This window comes from Micromys minutus (genome assembly GCF_963924665.1).
Source record: "Micromys minutus genome assembly, chromosome: 24".
NCBI classification, from domain to species: domain Eukaryota; kingdom Metazoa; phylum Chordata; class Mammalia; order Rodentia; family Muridae; genus Micromys; species Micromys minutus.
Window position 1 is genome coordinate 34,677,931 of NC_137959.1, and position 17,837 is coordinate 34,695,767.

A 17,837-nucleotide genomic window follows, 5' to 3' on the forward strand; every position below is an offset into this window, starting at 1 on the left:
TCTCAGGGGTAACAGACCCCTGTTATTCTTCAAATTCAATCTTATGTATATATGCATACATAGATTTTAAAAGATTTATGTGCCCGAGTTAATTGTCAATTTATGAACATATGTGAATGCAAATGCTCAAGGCAGCTAGAAAAGGACATGGAGAACCAGATCACGGGTTGCAAGCTGCATTACATAAATGCTGGGTACCAAACCCTGGTCCTCTGTTAAGAACAGTAACCACTTGCAGTACTGAGCCATGTTTCTTGCCCTGGTCTACTGTATGTAAACTATACTGTAGTCCTCTTACCCTGGTTTGTGTTTGAGTGCTACCACCTAAAAGGAACATGTACTTGACCTGGTCTGGTTCTCCCTCAACTTCCCACACAAGCACGAAAGAACATAAAAGCAGTTTCTATGGAAGTAGTGTTTCCAGTATTTCGGAACAATGCTTTGTATTGAAAAGACATTAATGTACATTTGTTAAAGATTATAACTGTAGATGGGGCTGGAAAGTTGGCTTAGGAGTTAAGAGCACATCCTACTCTCATAGGGCTAAACTTTGTTTCTCAGCATCCATCCCTGGAAATGTCTATAACTCTGGCTGTAAGGGACCCAACATCCCTTGCCTCAAAGGGCACCGGCACACACATATAACAATAAAAATAAATATTAAAAAAATACAATGACAGAGTTCCAAACATTCATTAGATCAGCAATCTGGGGAAAAAAAGTAACACTGCATAGGTAAAGAGAGAAATGGTTTATTTAGTAACAAGGAATAAAAAGAAATTCTTTAATTCTTCTCTCTTGTGGTGGCTGGACTGCAGTGGCCAGATGAACGGCGCCACACGGGAATTCGTCCCTCAGACCAGATCTGCTGCTCAAGTGCAGATGCCAGAGTTGCCTGTGTCTTCTAGACAGAGGGGCTGGCCTCTGTGCTTTCTGTGACTGATGGAGTTTCCTTCTTGTCTTCAGGTTTCATAGCAGGAAAGAGAAGTACTTCCTAGAAAAGAGCAAAGCATCCTTTGAGCTGGGTGCAGTGGAACGCCTCTTTAATCTCAGGGGGCAGGGGCAGGCAGACCACTGTGACTTGACTTCAAGGCCAGCTGGGTCTACATACGGTTAAGTTCTAGAACAACCAGAACTATGTAGTAAGGTAAGACCCTGTCGAAAAAAGGGGGGGGGCACTATGAACCCCCTCCCCACTATCCTACTTTTGCTGCTGCTAGAAAATCCAGAAATATGCACCCAGCCAAGAGTACAGAAATTGCTAGGGTCCCACATCAAAAGAATGAATCAATAGGTTCTAGCAAAATTGAGTTTTTGGTGCTAGAGAAATAGCTCAGCAGTTAAGAGCACTGGCTGCTCTTCCAGAGGTCCTGAGTTCAATTCCCAGCAACCACATGGTGGCTCACAACCATCTGTAATGGGATCTGATGCCCTATTCTGAAGACAGCAACAGTGCACTCATTTACGTAAAATAAATAAAATCTTAAAAAAAAAAAAAAAAGGCCGAAGCAGGGGGATCTCTCAGTTCGAGGCCAGCCTGGCCTATAGAGTGAGTTCTAGGACAGCCAGGGCTATGAAGAGAAACCCTACATGGAAACAAAACAAAACACAAAGCAAAAGTGAACTTCCTCATAGGCACACACCAATATAGTCTCAGTATTCTGGAGGTACAAGCAGGGATGTCAGGAATACCAGGGTCACTATAAACTAAGGATGGAGTTCCAAGATCCCTACATGAGATCCTGCCTCAAAGAGTGATAGCATCAGCAAAAACAGTCTTCATACCTCATAGAACTGACTGATTTAAGGCAATACATGTAGAGAGGGCTTAGCATTTCTCTGGATATTGACTAAAGCAAACTATTAGTATCCCTCATGTCTTAAGCAGGAAGACTAAAATCCTGTCACACGCTCTTTCGTCTACTGTACAGTGGAAGGGAACTTCTTGAGCCTCTCCTGTACTTCCCAGGCCCTCCATGCTCTTTCCAGTGCATACCTTGATATTGTTGGAATCTGTGAGGAACATGGTGAGTCGATCGATACCCATGCCCCAGCCAGCTGTTGGGGGCAGCCCGTACTCCAGGGCAGTACAGAAGTTCTCATCTATGAACATGGCCTCGTCATCTCCGGCAGCCTTGGCCTAGAATAAATAAGAGTCAGATGGTCAAAAGGATCCAAGTTTTCTGGTCAGTGGTTCTCAACTTTCCTAATGCTGTGACCCCTTAGTACAGTTCCTCATGTTGTGGTGACCCAAACTACAAAATTATTTCATTGCTTCTTCATAACTGTTAGGAATCGTATTGTAAATGTCTGGTATGAGACCCAAAAAAAGGCTTGACCTCCAGTTCTAGGTCATCTCAGTGTCCATATAAATACATTCAAACTTTCAAAAGGCGTACCAAAGATGCCTAGGACAATTTTGATCAATGCTAGAAACTGACTTCTGGAAACCTACAGGTTAGGATTAACAAAATCTACCTTAGAGATGAAACCCATGTTTTAAGTTGAATGGACTGTACATGTCGATAGTTCCAATACTTGGAAGGCTGAGACAGAGGACTGCTGAGATTTGGAGGCTAGTCTGGATTACAGAACATTCCAGGTCATCCAGGCCTGAACAGTAAGATCCTGTTTTGAAAGCTAAGGGAGGCAGGTAGTTCTCATTATTTTATACAAATAATATGCAGTAATTTTTAAAAAGACAAAATCTGTTTTCTGCTTGGGGATTTGGGACTTAAAATGGACTAGTTCTCAGCTACTACAGTATGATACTAAAGAATCTTTCTCTATTTCCTGAAACCACCTATCAGTGGCAGAGGTAACCAGGACTATATATATAGATTGTTTCAAGAAACAAAACACCTGCCCCCTTCAAAACAAAGGGGAGAGGTGTAGGGTAAGAAAAGGGATGTCCTTGTTACATGTATTTTTAAGATGAGTGTCCAAATACAGGCAATCTTAAACTCATTTCATGAGTTGTATGATCAAAGTCAAAGTGTCAGCTGAGTGTGGTGCGTAGTCCTATAATTCCAGCCCTTAGAGGCAGAGACAAGAGGGCTAAGGATTCAAGGCAGCCCTGGCTACCCAAAAGACTATCTCAAAAACAGAAAGAGCAGCTCTGTTTTAATGGGACTTCCTCCTGCAAAGGCTCTTTATGGAGCTGGGGAGTTGGCTCAGTATTAACAGAAACTCTTCCAAAGGATCCAAGTTTGATTCCCAGAACACACAAGGTGGCTCACAACCATTTGTCACACCAGTTCTCAGGGATCCAACTCCCTTTCCTGCCCTCCTGAGCTTTGTGTGCACATAGCGCACTGACACATTTGCAGGCAGAAAACACACACACAACACACACACACACACACACACATACACACAATACAATAAAAAATTTGGACAGCATCCCTGGCTTTGGTTGAAACACCAAGAAGATGTCCAGCAACAGTTAAGGGTGGTGCTTCCTGGTGTGAGCTCAGGGGTATAAGGGATGCTATTCTTACTCACTCACCTTGGCCTGTTCTTCAAATAGCTGTCGCTGCCGCATGGGATCGTTCAGCTCAGTGTAGGCATTACATACTTCCTTCTTCATGACAAACAGCTCAAAGCGCTCAGTTAGACCTTCTTTGGAGCGGTGCCTGGGGACAGGAGACCTCAGAGGATGAATATTCAGCGCTCTCATAATGCAATACCTGACCCAAAATTCGAAACCTGAAGCCTTACCAACTTTAAGCACCAATCTCTGGTGCCAGTGTGACAGTGAGAAAGACAAGAGACTTAACTATATTCCTGACAGGCAGCGGGACAGACTGAACCCAGACCCTTCTGCTTTGCTCTCATATTGTGGGCTGCCCACTTGTTTTGGTCAAGGAGGCAATGGCAAAGGTCTAGCATATATTTGCTTGTTGAGGCTTCTTCTTTTGGGATGCCTGGACTGGGAACCCAACCACCATGCTGACAGCAGACTACTGCCAGAGAGATTACAGGAAGAAACCCTGGCAGGATTCCTATCTTAGATATTGTATCAATGCATGTCACAGAAAGACCACCACCAAGTCAACACAAGACAACAAAACAAACTGTTGCTTTATACCACTGACTTCTGGGTTTTGTTTTTTTAAAAGCACTACTGAGGGCTGGTAAGATGGCTCAGTGGTTAAGAGCCCTGACTGCCCTTTCAGAGGTCCTGAGTTCAATTCCCAGCAACCACATGGTGGCTCACAACCATCTGTAATGAGATTTGGTGCCTTCTGGTGTGTCTGAGGACAGTTACAGTATACTCATATAAATAAAATAAATAAATCTTTAAAATAAAATAAAATAAAAGCGCTACCGAAGGCCCAGAGAGATGGTTCAGTGGTTAAGAGCACTGATTGCTCAACCACATGGTGGCTCACAACCACCTGTAATGGGATCCGATGCCCTCTTCTGTGTGTGTCTGAAGAGAGCAACAGTACTCACATACATGAGATTAAAAAAGCAGAAGATTGAACCTAGGCCTAGATTCACGTTAAGTAAATGTTCTACTGCACAGGTACAGCCACAGCCGCCCAATCCCCACTTTAGGGTTTTTGATGCAGTATCAAACTGTATCTTACCATTTGGCCAAAGGACTCATGATCTGTGGGTGATCACAGATGAATGTAGGACTGATGCATGTCACTTCGAGGAACTCTCCAACAAGCTTAATGAGAAAACAGAGCAGAGCTAGACTTGGCTTCTGAGCATCCCTGACAGTTCAGCCCAAGGGAAGGAAAACTTTAATGCCCATACAGACAGTTCACCTTGTAGCTTTTTCAAAGGACAGAGTATTGAGTAAAATAATACACTCAAACTATTTGGCACAGAGTGTAATATTGTATTTCAAAGCTCCTTTTTGCTTCTATTTCTTTTTTCCTCATTAGTTTATTATACTCACTTTACATCCTGATCACTGTACCCCACTCCTGGTCCTCACACAGTCCCTCCTCTCAATGCCCTTCCTCTTCTCTTCTGAGAGGGTAGAGCCTCCTGGGTATCCCTCCACCCTGGCACATCAACTCTATGCAGGGCTAGGTGCATCCTCTCCCACTGTGGCTGGATAAGGTGACCCAGATAGGTGAATGGGATCTGGGGGTGGGGATTGAGCCACCCATTCCCTGGCCTTGACTAGCTAAATGAGTACTTTGCCAAGTGAGCTACATTTCCCAATCCCAATTCAAAGTTTCAGTTCTCCCAGTGAGACCCACTTCTTAGGGATCAGGGTGCTGGTAAGCACTGGATGAGCATGGTCTCTTGCCTTATCAAGGAGCCTGGCTGTGGTCCGAGGTGGAGGGCATTCAACAGCTTTTGCAACACAAATATCATCAAGAATTTTTCGAGTTTCTGTGACAGAAAAGTATAAGTTAGGACAGGAAACATCACTGTGTAAAATGCCTATAAATATAACACGTGGGACATTTTAGCTCTGACCTAAACTAGTTTGGAGCTAAACAAGAAGGAAGGCAATGGTGGAATGTAGTATTTTACCTTCAGTTTCAAAGAGACTGGTTTCTGGCAGCTTCACCCCCAGGGCTTTCTCAAGCTCTTCTACCATGCTGATTCTTCGGAAGGGTGGGGTGAAGTCAATCTCATAGGCTTGGCCCTCTGGCCCATCTGGGTGGTAGGTGACCTTGTAACTGCCTGTAATGCTTTTTACCATCCCTGGAAAGAAAGCAGCCACCTTATGGACTGAAAACAGGAAGTTCTCCTCCTAAGGCAGCACAGCAGTCACCCATTAGAGTATGAGCTGAAGGCAGCAGGACTCACCTGACAGCATCTTCTCTGTGATTTCCATGAGGTCATGGTAGTCTGCATAGGCCATGTAGAACTCACAGGTAGTGAACTCAGGATTGTGAGTCAAATCGATCCCTTCGTTCCGGAACTGGCGCCCAATTTCATAAACCCGGTCAATGCCACCAACCACCAGCATCTACCAAAACCACACAGCCATAGTCGTATTTAACAGCCCTGTAAGCTCCTATGAACTAACTGCTTTTCATAGCTTAGGTATGTATGCTCTCCATTCAAAATGCCCAGTGCCCTGCTGTCTTTAGATATCAACTTGCTTTTGTTTTTATTTCGCTGTGCAGGACTCCCAAGCTTCTTCCTGTGTCCTTGCCATTTCTTATTTGTTGGGTCTGAGTTTCTCCAAAGCCTCTTGGCCATTAGGTTATGCAAGTGACCCAGCTCCATCTACTAGACATACTAGTGACACATTAGCATGAAAGCTACCAAAGGAAGGTGTAGCTATGATTTTCTAGAAAGGATGCAAGACCACGAAAGTTCTTTTATGAAAGACTAAACTCAAAAAGGACTGTGGGATGCAGTTCAATAGTAGATTTTTTTTTTTTCCTTTTGAGACAGGGTCTCACTGTGTAGCCTTGGCTGGCCTAGAATTTATTGTATAGACAAGAGTTTGGGGATCTGCATCCTGAGTTCTAGTGTTAAAGGTGTTTGCCACCATGCTAGTTGTAGAGTTTTTTTTTTAAAACAGACAGACAGACAGACAGACAGACAGACATAAAGAAAGGGAGGGAGGGAAAAGGAAAGAAATGAGATCTAATCCAAGGAAGACTAAAGTTAAAGCGTTTGGGGTGCTGGAACAGGATGTGTGTACATTTGTACAATACGACAGATACCTTCAATCCTCGGCTGCTTACAAGGAAATCATACCCACAAGCTACAGAATTAGGACACTCTCTAGCTGCTCTATCCTTACTGTTGCTTATTTCAGACTGTACTAGTGTAGCAGTAGCCTCCCAGCCTCTTGCTACAGGAAGGAAAGTGTATGACGCTGACTACCTTATGGTAGAGTTCTGGAGCGATTCTCATATATAAGTTCATGTCCAGCTCATTGTGGTAGGTGATGAAAGGCTTGGCAACAGCTCCCCCAGGAATGATGTTCATCATGGGAGTTTCGATCTAAAACAGACAGAAAGAAACTGTTCTTAGATAACCAGAGGCATTGAGGACAGGTCATTCTCCGCATGTAACATAGTCTAGGCCTGTCATATAACAAAGTAGACGAACAGATTGTTGCACTTATTAGAACAGCATCTCCATTCCTAATACACGCTACTGTACGTGCTGTCAAGCTGTAAAGGAACTATGAGTGCTGCAGCTTTTAGGTTTAATTTACTGTGGTGGTTTGAATGAGAACGGGCCCCATAGGTTTAAAGGTTTGATTTCTAGTTGGAAAGTGACTGCTTGGGAAGGATGAGGAGGAGGAGGTGTAGCTGTTTGGGAGGAGATGGGTCACTGGTAATGGCTTTGAGGTTTCAAAAGCCTATGCCAGGCCCAGTGTCTGTCTGTCTTTTTTTTTTTCTTTCTCAGTCTTTCTACCTGCAACCTGTGGACCGTGACATAAGAAGCTCTCAGCCCCAGGCCTGCCTGCTTGCCTGATGGCACACTTCCTGCCATGATGATACTGGTCCAACCCTCTGAAACAATAAGCAAGCCAACCCATCAAATACTTCCTTCTATAAGAGTTGTCTCAGTCATAGTGTCTCTTCCCAGAAACTAAAACATTTGCAATATTTACTATCTACGTCTTTTAAGAAGCATCAGAGGGCTGGAGAGATGCTCAGCTGTTAAAAGTACATACTGCTCTTGCAGAGGACCCAACTTCTCTGGTCTCAAAAGGCACCGGCATTCACATGTATTTAAAAAGAAATGGTTAAGAATTATAGGGGACACTGGGCTTCCTCCCCTATGCTTTGCACATGCACATAGATACATGCACCAGTACACAGAAATGCACACACAGCTAACATAGGCTGGAAAGAGGCAGGTTTATTAGAGTGCACAATTTATATTTAAACCAAAAATAAAACTCCTCCAAAACAGTTACATGTGTACTCCACATGTAGTGAGAACACATATTATGTATAATTAGTGTATTTGTATGTGCACATATCTGCCTGCCTATCCCTCTTAAGTGCTTGGACTGAGGGGTGCCACGCTACCTGGTTTCTAAAGACATTTTAATGCTCCAGGTCCCCGAAACTACTGAAAATGGCATCAGTAACACAGAGATGGTGCACTGTTTGGATGCAGGCCTAATGAGCACTAAACAAGGTAGAAGAGACACTTTCAAAGCAGAGTTCTACTTAGGCGTGAAGGACTCTGGCAGGATATGCCGTGTAAAAGAAAGATGGGATAGTGAGAGACAAGCTTAGCAAGGCAGGCGCTATCTCAGGTAAAGAACCCTTCGCCCTTGGTCACCTCCAGGAATCCCAGCTCATCCAAGAAACTTCTTATATATGTGATGATCTTAGAGCGGACGATAAACTTCTGCCTCACAAAGTCGTTCAGTATCAAGTCCAAGTATCTCTGGCGATACCTTGTCTCCTAAAGCAAAAGCGGCATTAGAGAGCAGTATCTTCCGAGATGGCTGCAGCAGCAGCAGCACGTGAGAACGGCTGTCAGAGCTTACCTTGTCTCTGAGGCCGAAGTGAAGATGAGGCAGCATGTGCAAGCAGGGGGACAGGAGTGTGATCTCCTGGGGGATGATGCTCAGCTCACCCTTCTTGGTTTTCCCCGGGTTGCCCTCAACTCCAATGATGTCACCCCGGCGCAGCTTGTTATTGATATGGACAAATTCTTCCTCTGATTTGTAATTCCTGAGTGAACAGTAAAGTAAATTAATGTATAATTCTAAAAAATTAATACAGACTCCTGGCTTACTCAGGACACCTTCACTCAGAACCCCTGCTTCAGGGATATGTTTACTCTTCTATAGGAACAGACCTTCAGGACTGGAGAGGTGGTTCTGTGGTTAAGAGCACTGACTGCTCTTCCAGAGGTCCTGAGTTCAAGTCCCAGCAACCACATGGTGGTTCACAACCATCTGGAATGGGATCTTCACCTGTTTGTCTGTTACTCTGGGGTGTGACACAAGTAATTTTTTAGTTTGTTTGGTTTTTGGTATTTTGAGAAGGTTTTCTCTGCAGCCTTGGCTGGCCTCAAACTCAAGAGATCCACCTGCTTCTTCCTCCTGAGTGCTGGGATTAAAGGCCTGTGCCACCACCACCCAGCAATACAAGATTTAAAAAAAAAAAAAGATTTATTTATTTTATGTATGTGAGTACATTGTAGCTGTCTTCAGACACACCAGAAGAGGACATCAGATCCCATTACCAATGCTTGTGAGTCATTGCTAGGAATTGAACTCAGGACCTTTGGAAGAGCATGGTCTTAACTACTGAGCTCCCCTCTCACTCTCCCCAACCCACCCAAGACGAGATCGTTAACTGTCCATTTCTATATACCTGGAGTTGGCCATGACCTGTAACTTGACCCCCTCTCCTCGAAGGTCATAGAAGATGAGCTTTCCCCCAGAGGCTCTCTTGGCATGGATGCGACCTAGAAAGAAAACATCGAACATACTGAGAGAAGCCTGTTGAGCTCTTTGTGCGAGACTGATCACAATAACCTGAGTGTGGCCCCAGTCTGCAGCCTGCTCTCTTCTTCATGTCAGTGATTTTCACGAAAGCAGCCGAGGCTGCACAAGACCTTTCTTTAAAGATGGTCAGTGGGTTCTTGGATGATGGCAGTGGTAGTGACAAACAAAGGTTTTGGGTCTCCTTGAATCTTTACATAAAAATTCAAAGTATCAGTAGATGGGGACTAGACAGGCTAAGTCAAACCCAGTAAGAAATGTCATGTGGGGAAAGGCCAGGCACAGTAGCACACTTCTTTCCTCCCAGCACTTAGAAGGCAGAGCAGTTTCCAGCCAGGAGGTCCCTCAAAGAATATCTGTTCCCCAGAAGCAACACCTTCTCTAGAATTGGACCCATGGCTCAGGGCTGCTCTATTCTGTGAGTAGATATAGAGGTACTGTCTCCAGTAAATAGTTCCAACACCAGCTGGGGATAGTGCAGCACGGAGACCTCAAGTCTGAGGCCAGCCAAGCGTATAAAGCAAGATCCAGACTCAAAAATAACCAAAAGGGGCAGAAGGCACAAAACCAGCCCAGGCCCTCCTGTGTTAGCACAGAAGCTTGCATGAGTGAGATAAGAGGCAAGTGGACTGTGAGGGAACCTTCCTACCTGCCACTTTTAAGGTGATGTCAGTCAGGTGGTCCCCAGGCTGCAGGTGACTGTATTCTTGGATAAACTGAGTGAGTGAGATGTCCACGTGGAACTTGTGTGGGTACGGGTCCTCCCCACTGACCTTCAGCTGCTGGATTGCTTGACTTCGGATCTTGTAGTATTGCTTTAAAAAAAAAAAAAAAAAAAAAAAAAAACCCAGTCGTTCAGAATCAGAACCCTGTCAAGTGTGGCTTTTTGAGCAGAGTATCACATTAATTATGTCCTTGTTGCTGTGACATAACACCTCATAGGGTTATTCTGGTGTAAAAGAATATAGTTGGGGCAGGGAAAGCATAACAGCAGAGTGGCTTGTTCAGGCTGCCAGAGGCTTATGGAACAACTTCATCTCCACAGCTCAGGCAAGACAGACACCATGTTGGGAAGAATGGGCGGAACCACGGCCCATAAGACACACCAGCAAGGCTGGAGAGATGGCTCAGTGGTTAAGAGCACTAATTGCTCTTCTAGAAGACCTTAGTTCAAGTCCCAGCAACCACATGGTGGCTCACAACCATCTGTAACAGGATCTGATGCCCCTCTTCTGGTGTGTCTGAAGACAGCGACAGTGTACTCATATAAATAAAATAAATCTTTACAAAAAAAAAAAAAAAAAAAAAAAAGCCAGACCAGATAATGACTGCTTTTCCACAGGTTGTGAGTTCAATTCCCAGAAACCAAATGGTAGCTCAAAAGACCATCTGTACTCATATAAATAAAAAATGAATGAATGAATGAATGAATAAATAAAAAAAAGACACACCAACAGCAGGCCCAACAATGGTAGTGCACGCCTTTGTACCCAGTACCTGAGAAGCAGAGGCAGGTAGATTTTTTTGAGGCCAGCAGGTCTACAGAGTGAGAGCCAAGACCACATAGAGAAACCCTGTCTCAAAAAAACAAAGCAAAAATAACACCACACTTCCTCCAGAAGGCTCCGCCCCGAAAGCTTCTATAACCTTCCAAAACAGCAGCACCATGTAGGGACATCAAGAGGACACATGAGCCTGTGGGGGGCATGACCACAACACTAACCTCTCCATCTTTAAAACAGGACTATGGAATGAAATTTGTATCACAAATATGTAGATTCACTGAATGAACTTAAAATACAAGATTCAATAGAATAAAAACAGTGGAGGTTCACGTAAAATAACAAAACTTAATTGTTACAGTCTCTTTTGTGTACTGCACTTGCATGGTAAAATCACTTTCTTAATTATTCCTCTGACCACATATTAGACCCTTCCCTTGGGCATGTTCAGCAAACATATAAAGTGCATATATGGAGTATTTTTACCACAGGGGTTGAGTGATAGTTTGTATATGCTTAGGCCAGGGAGTGGCACTATCAGGAGGTGTGGCCTTGTTGGAGTAGGTGTATCACTGTGGGCTTGGGCTTTAATACCCTACCTAGCCCTAGCTGCCTGGAAAGGAATATTCTGTTAGCAGCCTTCAGATGAAGATGTAAGACTCTCAGCTCTGCTGCACCATGTCTGCCTGGATGCTGCCATGCTCCCTCCTTGATGATAATGGACAGAACCTCTGACCTGTGAGCCAGCCCCAATTGAATGTTGTCCTTTATAAGACTTGCCTTGGTCATGGTGTCTGCTCACAGCAGTAAAACCCTAACTAAGACAGGGTTCCTAATATTCTACTCCTAATAGTGGAAATTTAGCCTTGGAGTGATACAAACAAATGAGCATGGCTGTGTTTATGTACAAAACTAGGAAGTAGGAGAGGAGAGGTAGATTGGCATGAGGAATGTATTTTGCCAACTAACAGAAGCTCTAGTCTATCTGAGGGAAGACACCTTGCTGTTGCTGCTACAGGCTCAGCTACTTCCACAGAAGTAGTTACTTAGGATGTCTGGCCTCTCAAAATTGCCTACTTAGACCTGATATTAAAAACTCAGGGCAGATGCCTTTAAACAAACAAAGGCAGACACTGCCCTCCCAATTCTCTTGCTGGTTCAAGTTCTTATTTATCTTGTCAGTCACTCAGTCTCTCCTGCTGTCTGCCACAGCCTTTCAGAAGCTCTCCTGTGTCCGGTCATCCCAGTGGCCCAGGGGAACTCACATTTGGGTCCAGAGTCTCCTCCTCAGCACCCACACCATTGTCGGCAGTGTGGTTGGTAGCTGCAGCAGTGGTAGTCTGATTTAGCTGTTTCTCACTGAGCTCTTTTTGCTTGGCCTCTTTCTCTGCCAGCTTCTTCTCAGCTTTCAGACGCCTCTTCAGCTCACTGTTGGGAAGATGATAGCACCAGTGTGACAGTTGCCCAAAGAGCCCCCTGTCAGAAGCTCCACCAGCACTTTCCAACCATATGAACAGCCTGCAGACAATGCTCTTGCTGCATCCCACGCCCCTAAGTGATTTTACTCCCCACCTCTAACCTATTAGTCACTAAGCTATTTATGGGAACAAGACAAAAATAAAGCCTAAGCTTTGAACAAAGATGCAACAGGCCATTTTCAGTCTCTACTTGGCATCAGAAACCAATTAGAATCAAGCTACTCAACGGTGAAGAAGCGTACATTTACTAGTTTATGCAAGTACTGGAATAGAGATTTCCCAGAAAATATGCAGGATAAACTTTTAAGCTTCCTGACACTAGAAACTGCATCCTGGTAGTTTGGTATCCTTAGAAGATAAAGTCCCTACAGTACCACGTAAAGGTGTAATACAGTAATACCTCTGGCTCTGGGTCGCCTATACTTTCTGGGTCACCTAGAGAAGTGGGTTAGACTGGAGAACTGGTCTTCAAGAGATAATTTTCAGAACATCTGGTGTGGGGATGTGGCTCAGTTGATAGAGTGTTTGCCTAACATGCACAGAGACCTGAGTTCAATTCTCAGCAACCACATGATGGCTCACAACCATCTGTAATGGAATTTGATGTCCTCTTCTGGTGTGTCTGAAGAGAGCAACAGTGTACTCACATATACAAAATAGATTTAAAAAAAAAAAGTCATCTACAGCTATGCAGTGAATTTGAGGCCAGCCTGACACCCAGCTGAGAGCAAAACAAAATTGTTCTGACTTTAACCAGAATGGAAGACTATTACCAATCAGCACAATGAAGGCAATATCATGCTGTGTTTGTAGTTAAACTGCCTAGCACTAGATTCTAAAACACTAACCACTTGAATGGCATCAAGCAAATGACTTACCATCATCTAGAAAAAGGAAATAAGACACCCTCTCACCAGTTGTGAGGACTGAGATGTGAATAAGAAATGATTGGTCCCAGAGTGTAGTTAGTAGTGGGTTCTAGGTCTCTCACCACTTAACTCTTCACATTCTGCCTCCAGGACAAAACCCAGCCAGACAAATCTGGACCCGTTTCTAATCAAGTGTCTCATCATCCAAACTTCATGTTACCTGAAGCTTAAAACAATGGGGGCAACCCTGTGACCCTTGACCTGAACTTGCTATCTGAATCCAGGAAAAATAAACTTCCTTACACAAGAATGTCTTCATTATTCAAAGAGAATTTATAGATAGATCATCCTTTACAACTGATGAGTCTTCAATAGTGAATCCGGGCAAAAGATTCTAAGTCGTGCCTACATATTGTCTGGTTTTATAAAGAAGACACCCTTCATTTTCTTTCATTTGTTTTGTGTTATTTGAGGTTGAACCCAGGGGTCCCAGTGTGCTAGGCAAGAGGTCTAACATTGAATTACCTCCAAGCTCCTTTTTATTTTGAAATGGGACTGCTAAATTGTTTAATTTACTCTTGAACTTGCAATCCTCTTCCCCTGGCTTCCCAAAGGATTACAGATATGCACCACTGACTGCACTTTGCTCTGGCTTTGTTTTTAATATGATTTTAGAAAAATTTAAAGAAAAGAACTTGGGCTGGAGAGATGGCTCAGTGGTTAAGAGTACTGGCTGCTCCTGAGTTCAATTCCCAGCAACCACATGGTGGCTCACAATCATCTGTAATGATTGGGTTCTGGTGTGTCTGAAGACAGCTACAGTGTACTCATAAAGTAAATAAACGAATCTTAAAAAAAAAAAAAAAAAAGAAAAGAACTTGATTATCTTTTAAGTGCAAATTAATTATGAAAGCTTCAAAACAGACAAGTCTTTCTAAACATAATCTGTCTTGCACTCATCTTTCTAACAGCCCACTAGATCTATCGTCCTGTAATTCAGTGAGCTGGCTTTTAAGGCTACCTGGTCCTCCCTTATCCCATCCCAATACTAAGATAAATCTCTTTTCTGCTCCATTCAGGATTTGCTCTTGTAGATTGTAAGGACAGTCCAAAAAAGACCCTAGAGGCAGCACCAAAACTAGGACAAGTTGATAAACAAACCCCAGAAAGACAAAAAAGGGGAAAATAACTCGCATTAGAAATCCCTTACTTGAGGCAGGGCAGTGTAGCACATGCCTGTAATCCTAGCGTGGAAAGCTAAAGCAGAACAACCTTTAGTTGAGGGTCAGCCTTCATTACAGCCTGGTCTATACAGCAAGATCCTGTCTCAAACAAAAATTAGACAAAGGGGGGAAAAGAAAAAAGAGAACAGAGAAGGGACCACAGGGAGAAGGACTCTGAACTCACAAAGAAGGGAATCTTGGCTTAAGCAATAGAGCTGTTTCCTTAACATGTCCAAAGACTTAGCCAACTAACAGACACCAAAGGAAGGATTCTGCTCCCAAAGCAATAAAGGTAACGGGCACCAACCTTCTATCAGAAAGTGGCTTGTCCTTGTGGAGCGTTGTGAAAGGAGCAAGTTGGCCCAGTCGAAGTTCCCTCTGACCCCATTTTGCCCATGAGGTTTGGCGCAGGGACCCCCTAATAAGCCTGACAGCAGCTTGCATCAACATGGCAGAACACCCTGGAACTAATGATTACCACCACCTAGCAGGAAACAGAGATGTGTAGTCAGAGGGGACCAATAGTATACACCCACTCATTCTACACTCCTGAGGCGTGGAGTCATAATTTATACTAACACATAATGTCCCCCTGAACTTCAGTCCCTCCTGACTAACATCTGTAATGTCCTTAGTCCTATGATAGGAAATAACACTTCACATCTGGGATTAGAAACTCAAATACAAGTCAATCAATAGCTTATGTGCAGAAATGCTCACAACTTCCTAAAGTATGGAAGGCAAAATGTGGGGCTCTCAAGTGTGGTTTCTCCCCTGAAGATGGAATCCTGACACTGAAAATATCACATGCAAATTTTAGACAGTCCCAGCTACCTGGGAGCTTGGGAAGGATCATTTGAGCCTAGGAGCTTGAGACCAGCCTGATGGATACAGTGAAACCCCGTCCCAGACAATAAACAAAGCACACAGAAGCCAGCCACAGGAAAAAACTCTGAGTCAAAGGGCCAGCACGAAGAAGACAGGCTCTCAGACGACACCATGTTCATGTGTTGTGAACATGATAGCCTCAGACATACCAGGCAGGATCATACTCTACTGTGTTCAAGTAATTTGAAGAGGAATCTTTTGAGAATAAGTGATTTGAGCAGAAAGCCCATGGGGGGGGGGGTGGAGAGATGGCTCAGTGGTTAAGAGCACTGGCCTTTCTTCCAGGGATCCTGAGTTCAAATCCCAGCAACCCCATGGTGGCTGACAACCATCTATAATGGGGACTGATGCCCTTTTCTGGTGTGTCTGAAGATAGCTACAGTGTATTTATGTATAATAAATAAATAAATCTTTTTTTAAAAAGCCCATCAGGTTTTAACTTTGGGGACTTTCAGGAATAAAATGATCCTCAGTAAAAACTTCAAGAAATTCCAAGAACAATTGGGAAAAAGAGAGGAATATCCATTATTCACGTGCACAAAAAAAAATTATTTTAGCCAGGAACGTACATCAAAATTGTTTTATTTTAAAGCCAGCTGGTGACTGTGCAAAAACTCAGGAGGCAGAGGCAGGTAGATCTAGACCTCTCAGTTTAAGGCCAGCCTGATCTCCAGAGTGAGTTCTAGCGCAGCCAAAGCTACACAGAGAAACCCGGTCTGGTTAAAAAACAAAACAAAACAAAAGAACCCACCACCTGATTTAATAGACAACCGAGGACCACAGACTTGGTACAGACTTCCCAGTGAATCAGAGCAGTGCTAGAAGACACACCAGGAACATTTTATATATACTTTTATTAGTAGTGCACTGGAATTCAAGAGCCTTGTGCATGAAAGCAGCCACTAAGCCACACTCAACTCCTGGGGACACACATTTTCCCATAAAAACCATCACTTTGGGCCATAGTTTGTGACTTTGAAAAGTGGACATTAATATTTCTCTTGCAAGATTACTACTGAGATTAGACAAAGTTTGTATAGTGCCAGGGTGGTGTTTAACAGGTAAATGTTGCTTTAAAGAAAAAAAAAGTGGGGCTGGAGATATGGTTCAGTGGTTAAGGACACTGACTGCTCTTCCAGAAGACCTTAGTTCAAATCCCAGCAACCACATGGTGGCTCACAACCATCTGTAATGAGATCTGATGACCTCTTCTGGTGTGTCTGAATGAAGAAAGTGACAGTGTACCCACAAACGCAAAATAAGTAAATCTTTTAATTTACCTGAAAACGGAGGTACTTTCGCTTGTAACTCAAAATTTCAACTACTGATTTAATAAACTCACTCAGTCTCCTCTTAGGAATCCATCAAATCGTTCACACAAAGGACAACCAATTAGAGACCTAACAACCCATAAATTTACACATTTAAAAAGAAATCCTTCTAAAACACACAAAGTAGAAGCATAGACATAAAAGGGAAAACTAGTTCTTATCTAGACTGTCTCTGGTATTTCCCTCAGGGCTCAACAAGAGGATTTATTTATTGCTAAGGCACTAACTAAAGCAGCCATGGTATGTAATCGCTTAACCAAGCTATTTCCCACAGCTCTGGAGGGCACTATGTAGTTCCAGGCATTAAAAAAATGTTGCTGGTGTTCTGTGGTTCAAGTGGGGGAACCCTGGACTAGTGTGTAGTTCTCAAATACAACCAGTTAAAGAGAAGCTAATCTTATCTGTCTACCCAACTCTTGGATTTGGAGTCTTTTTACAAAGATACACCATCAGTGCAAAGGGAATCTGGTGTATCCTACTAAATAAGGCCATTTGCTCCCTTGTCACAGATTCTTTGAGTGACACATATGGGTAAGAGCCCTACAGTTTCAGAACGTACCTCCGGTTTAACATCTGAGGTAAAGAATAGCCTTGGTTAGTCAAGAATAATTTGAGGGTTCTTCCTTAATGAACAAAGATATTTAACCATTTTCCAATCTTGGGGGGGAGTGGCTCAATTAAAAAAAAAAGCAGTTCTTAAAAGGTCGGAGAAAGTTAGTTTCACTTTTCTTTGTTGCCATTCCCAGTTTCTGCGCTGGCTTTCCCTAAATATGCTCGTCCCCACAGCTAGGACCAGGGAACCCAACAGCCACGCAGTTGACTCTGGAGCATCCCGGAGACTGTACGTTCCAGGGCACTGTATCTCTAGCATGTGCTCACCCACCAGAAAAGGCAGAGGGACCCCAGACACAGTCGCCTTGGCGGGAAAACTCTGGGTACTTTAAATCTGGACTCTGCGATAAGAGACACTTAAAGACCCTCAACGACACTTACTTCTTGCTCAGTTTCGGCTCGCCATCCACTTTGACTTCACTCTCCTGCAGCGTGGCCATCTTCCCCACTGGTACGACCCAGAAAAAAAAAAGTGACTAGCGTAGAACAAGAACTTCCAGGTCATGGCTTTAAATC

General features: G+C 43.6%; 1 protein-coding gene across 2 annotated transcripts; it reads right to left on the reverse strand.

Moving 5' to 3' along the window:
- Positions 1-736: 736 nt before the first annotated feature.
- On the reverse strand, positions 737-17,793 carry KARS1 (lysyl-tRNA synthetase 1). Of its 2 annotated transcripts, XM_080936829.1 has the most exons (15): positions 17,703-17,793; positions 14,798-14,974; positions 12,186-12,348; positions 10,068-10,233; positions 9,288-9,381; positions 8,453-8,639; positions 8,242-8,367; positions 6,820-6,939; positions 5,785-5,947; positions 5,506-5,679; positions 5,276-5,361; positions 4,596-4,681; positions 3,509-3,635; positions 1,997-2,140; positions 737-994 (listed from the first exon to the last, which is right to left on the reverse strand). In XM_080936829.1, exons 2-15 carry the CDS (start codon positions 14,938-14,940, stop codon positions 905-907), a joined length of 1,869 nt encoding a protein of 622 aa, XP_080792955.1. In that variant the 5' UTR covers positions 14,941-14,974; positions 17,703-17,793; the 3' UTR covers positions 737-904. The 2 variants fall into 2 exon arrangements, with proteins under 2 accessions (XP_080792955.1, XP_080792956.1); XM_080936830.1 differs by lacking the exon at positions 14,798-14,974 and having other exon boundaries at positions 17,703-17,767.
- Between the last annotated feature and the right edge of the window lie 44 nt (positions 17,794-17,837).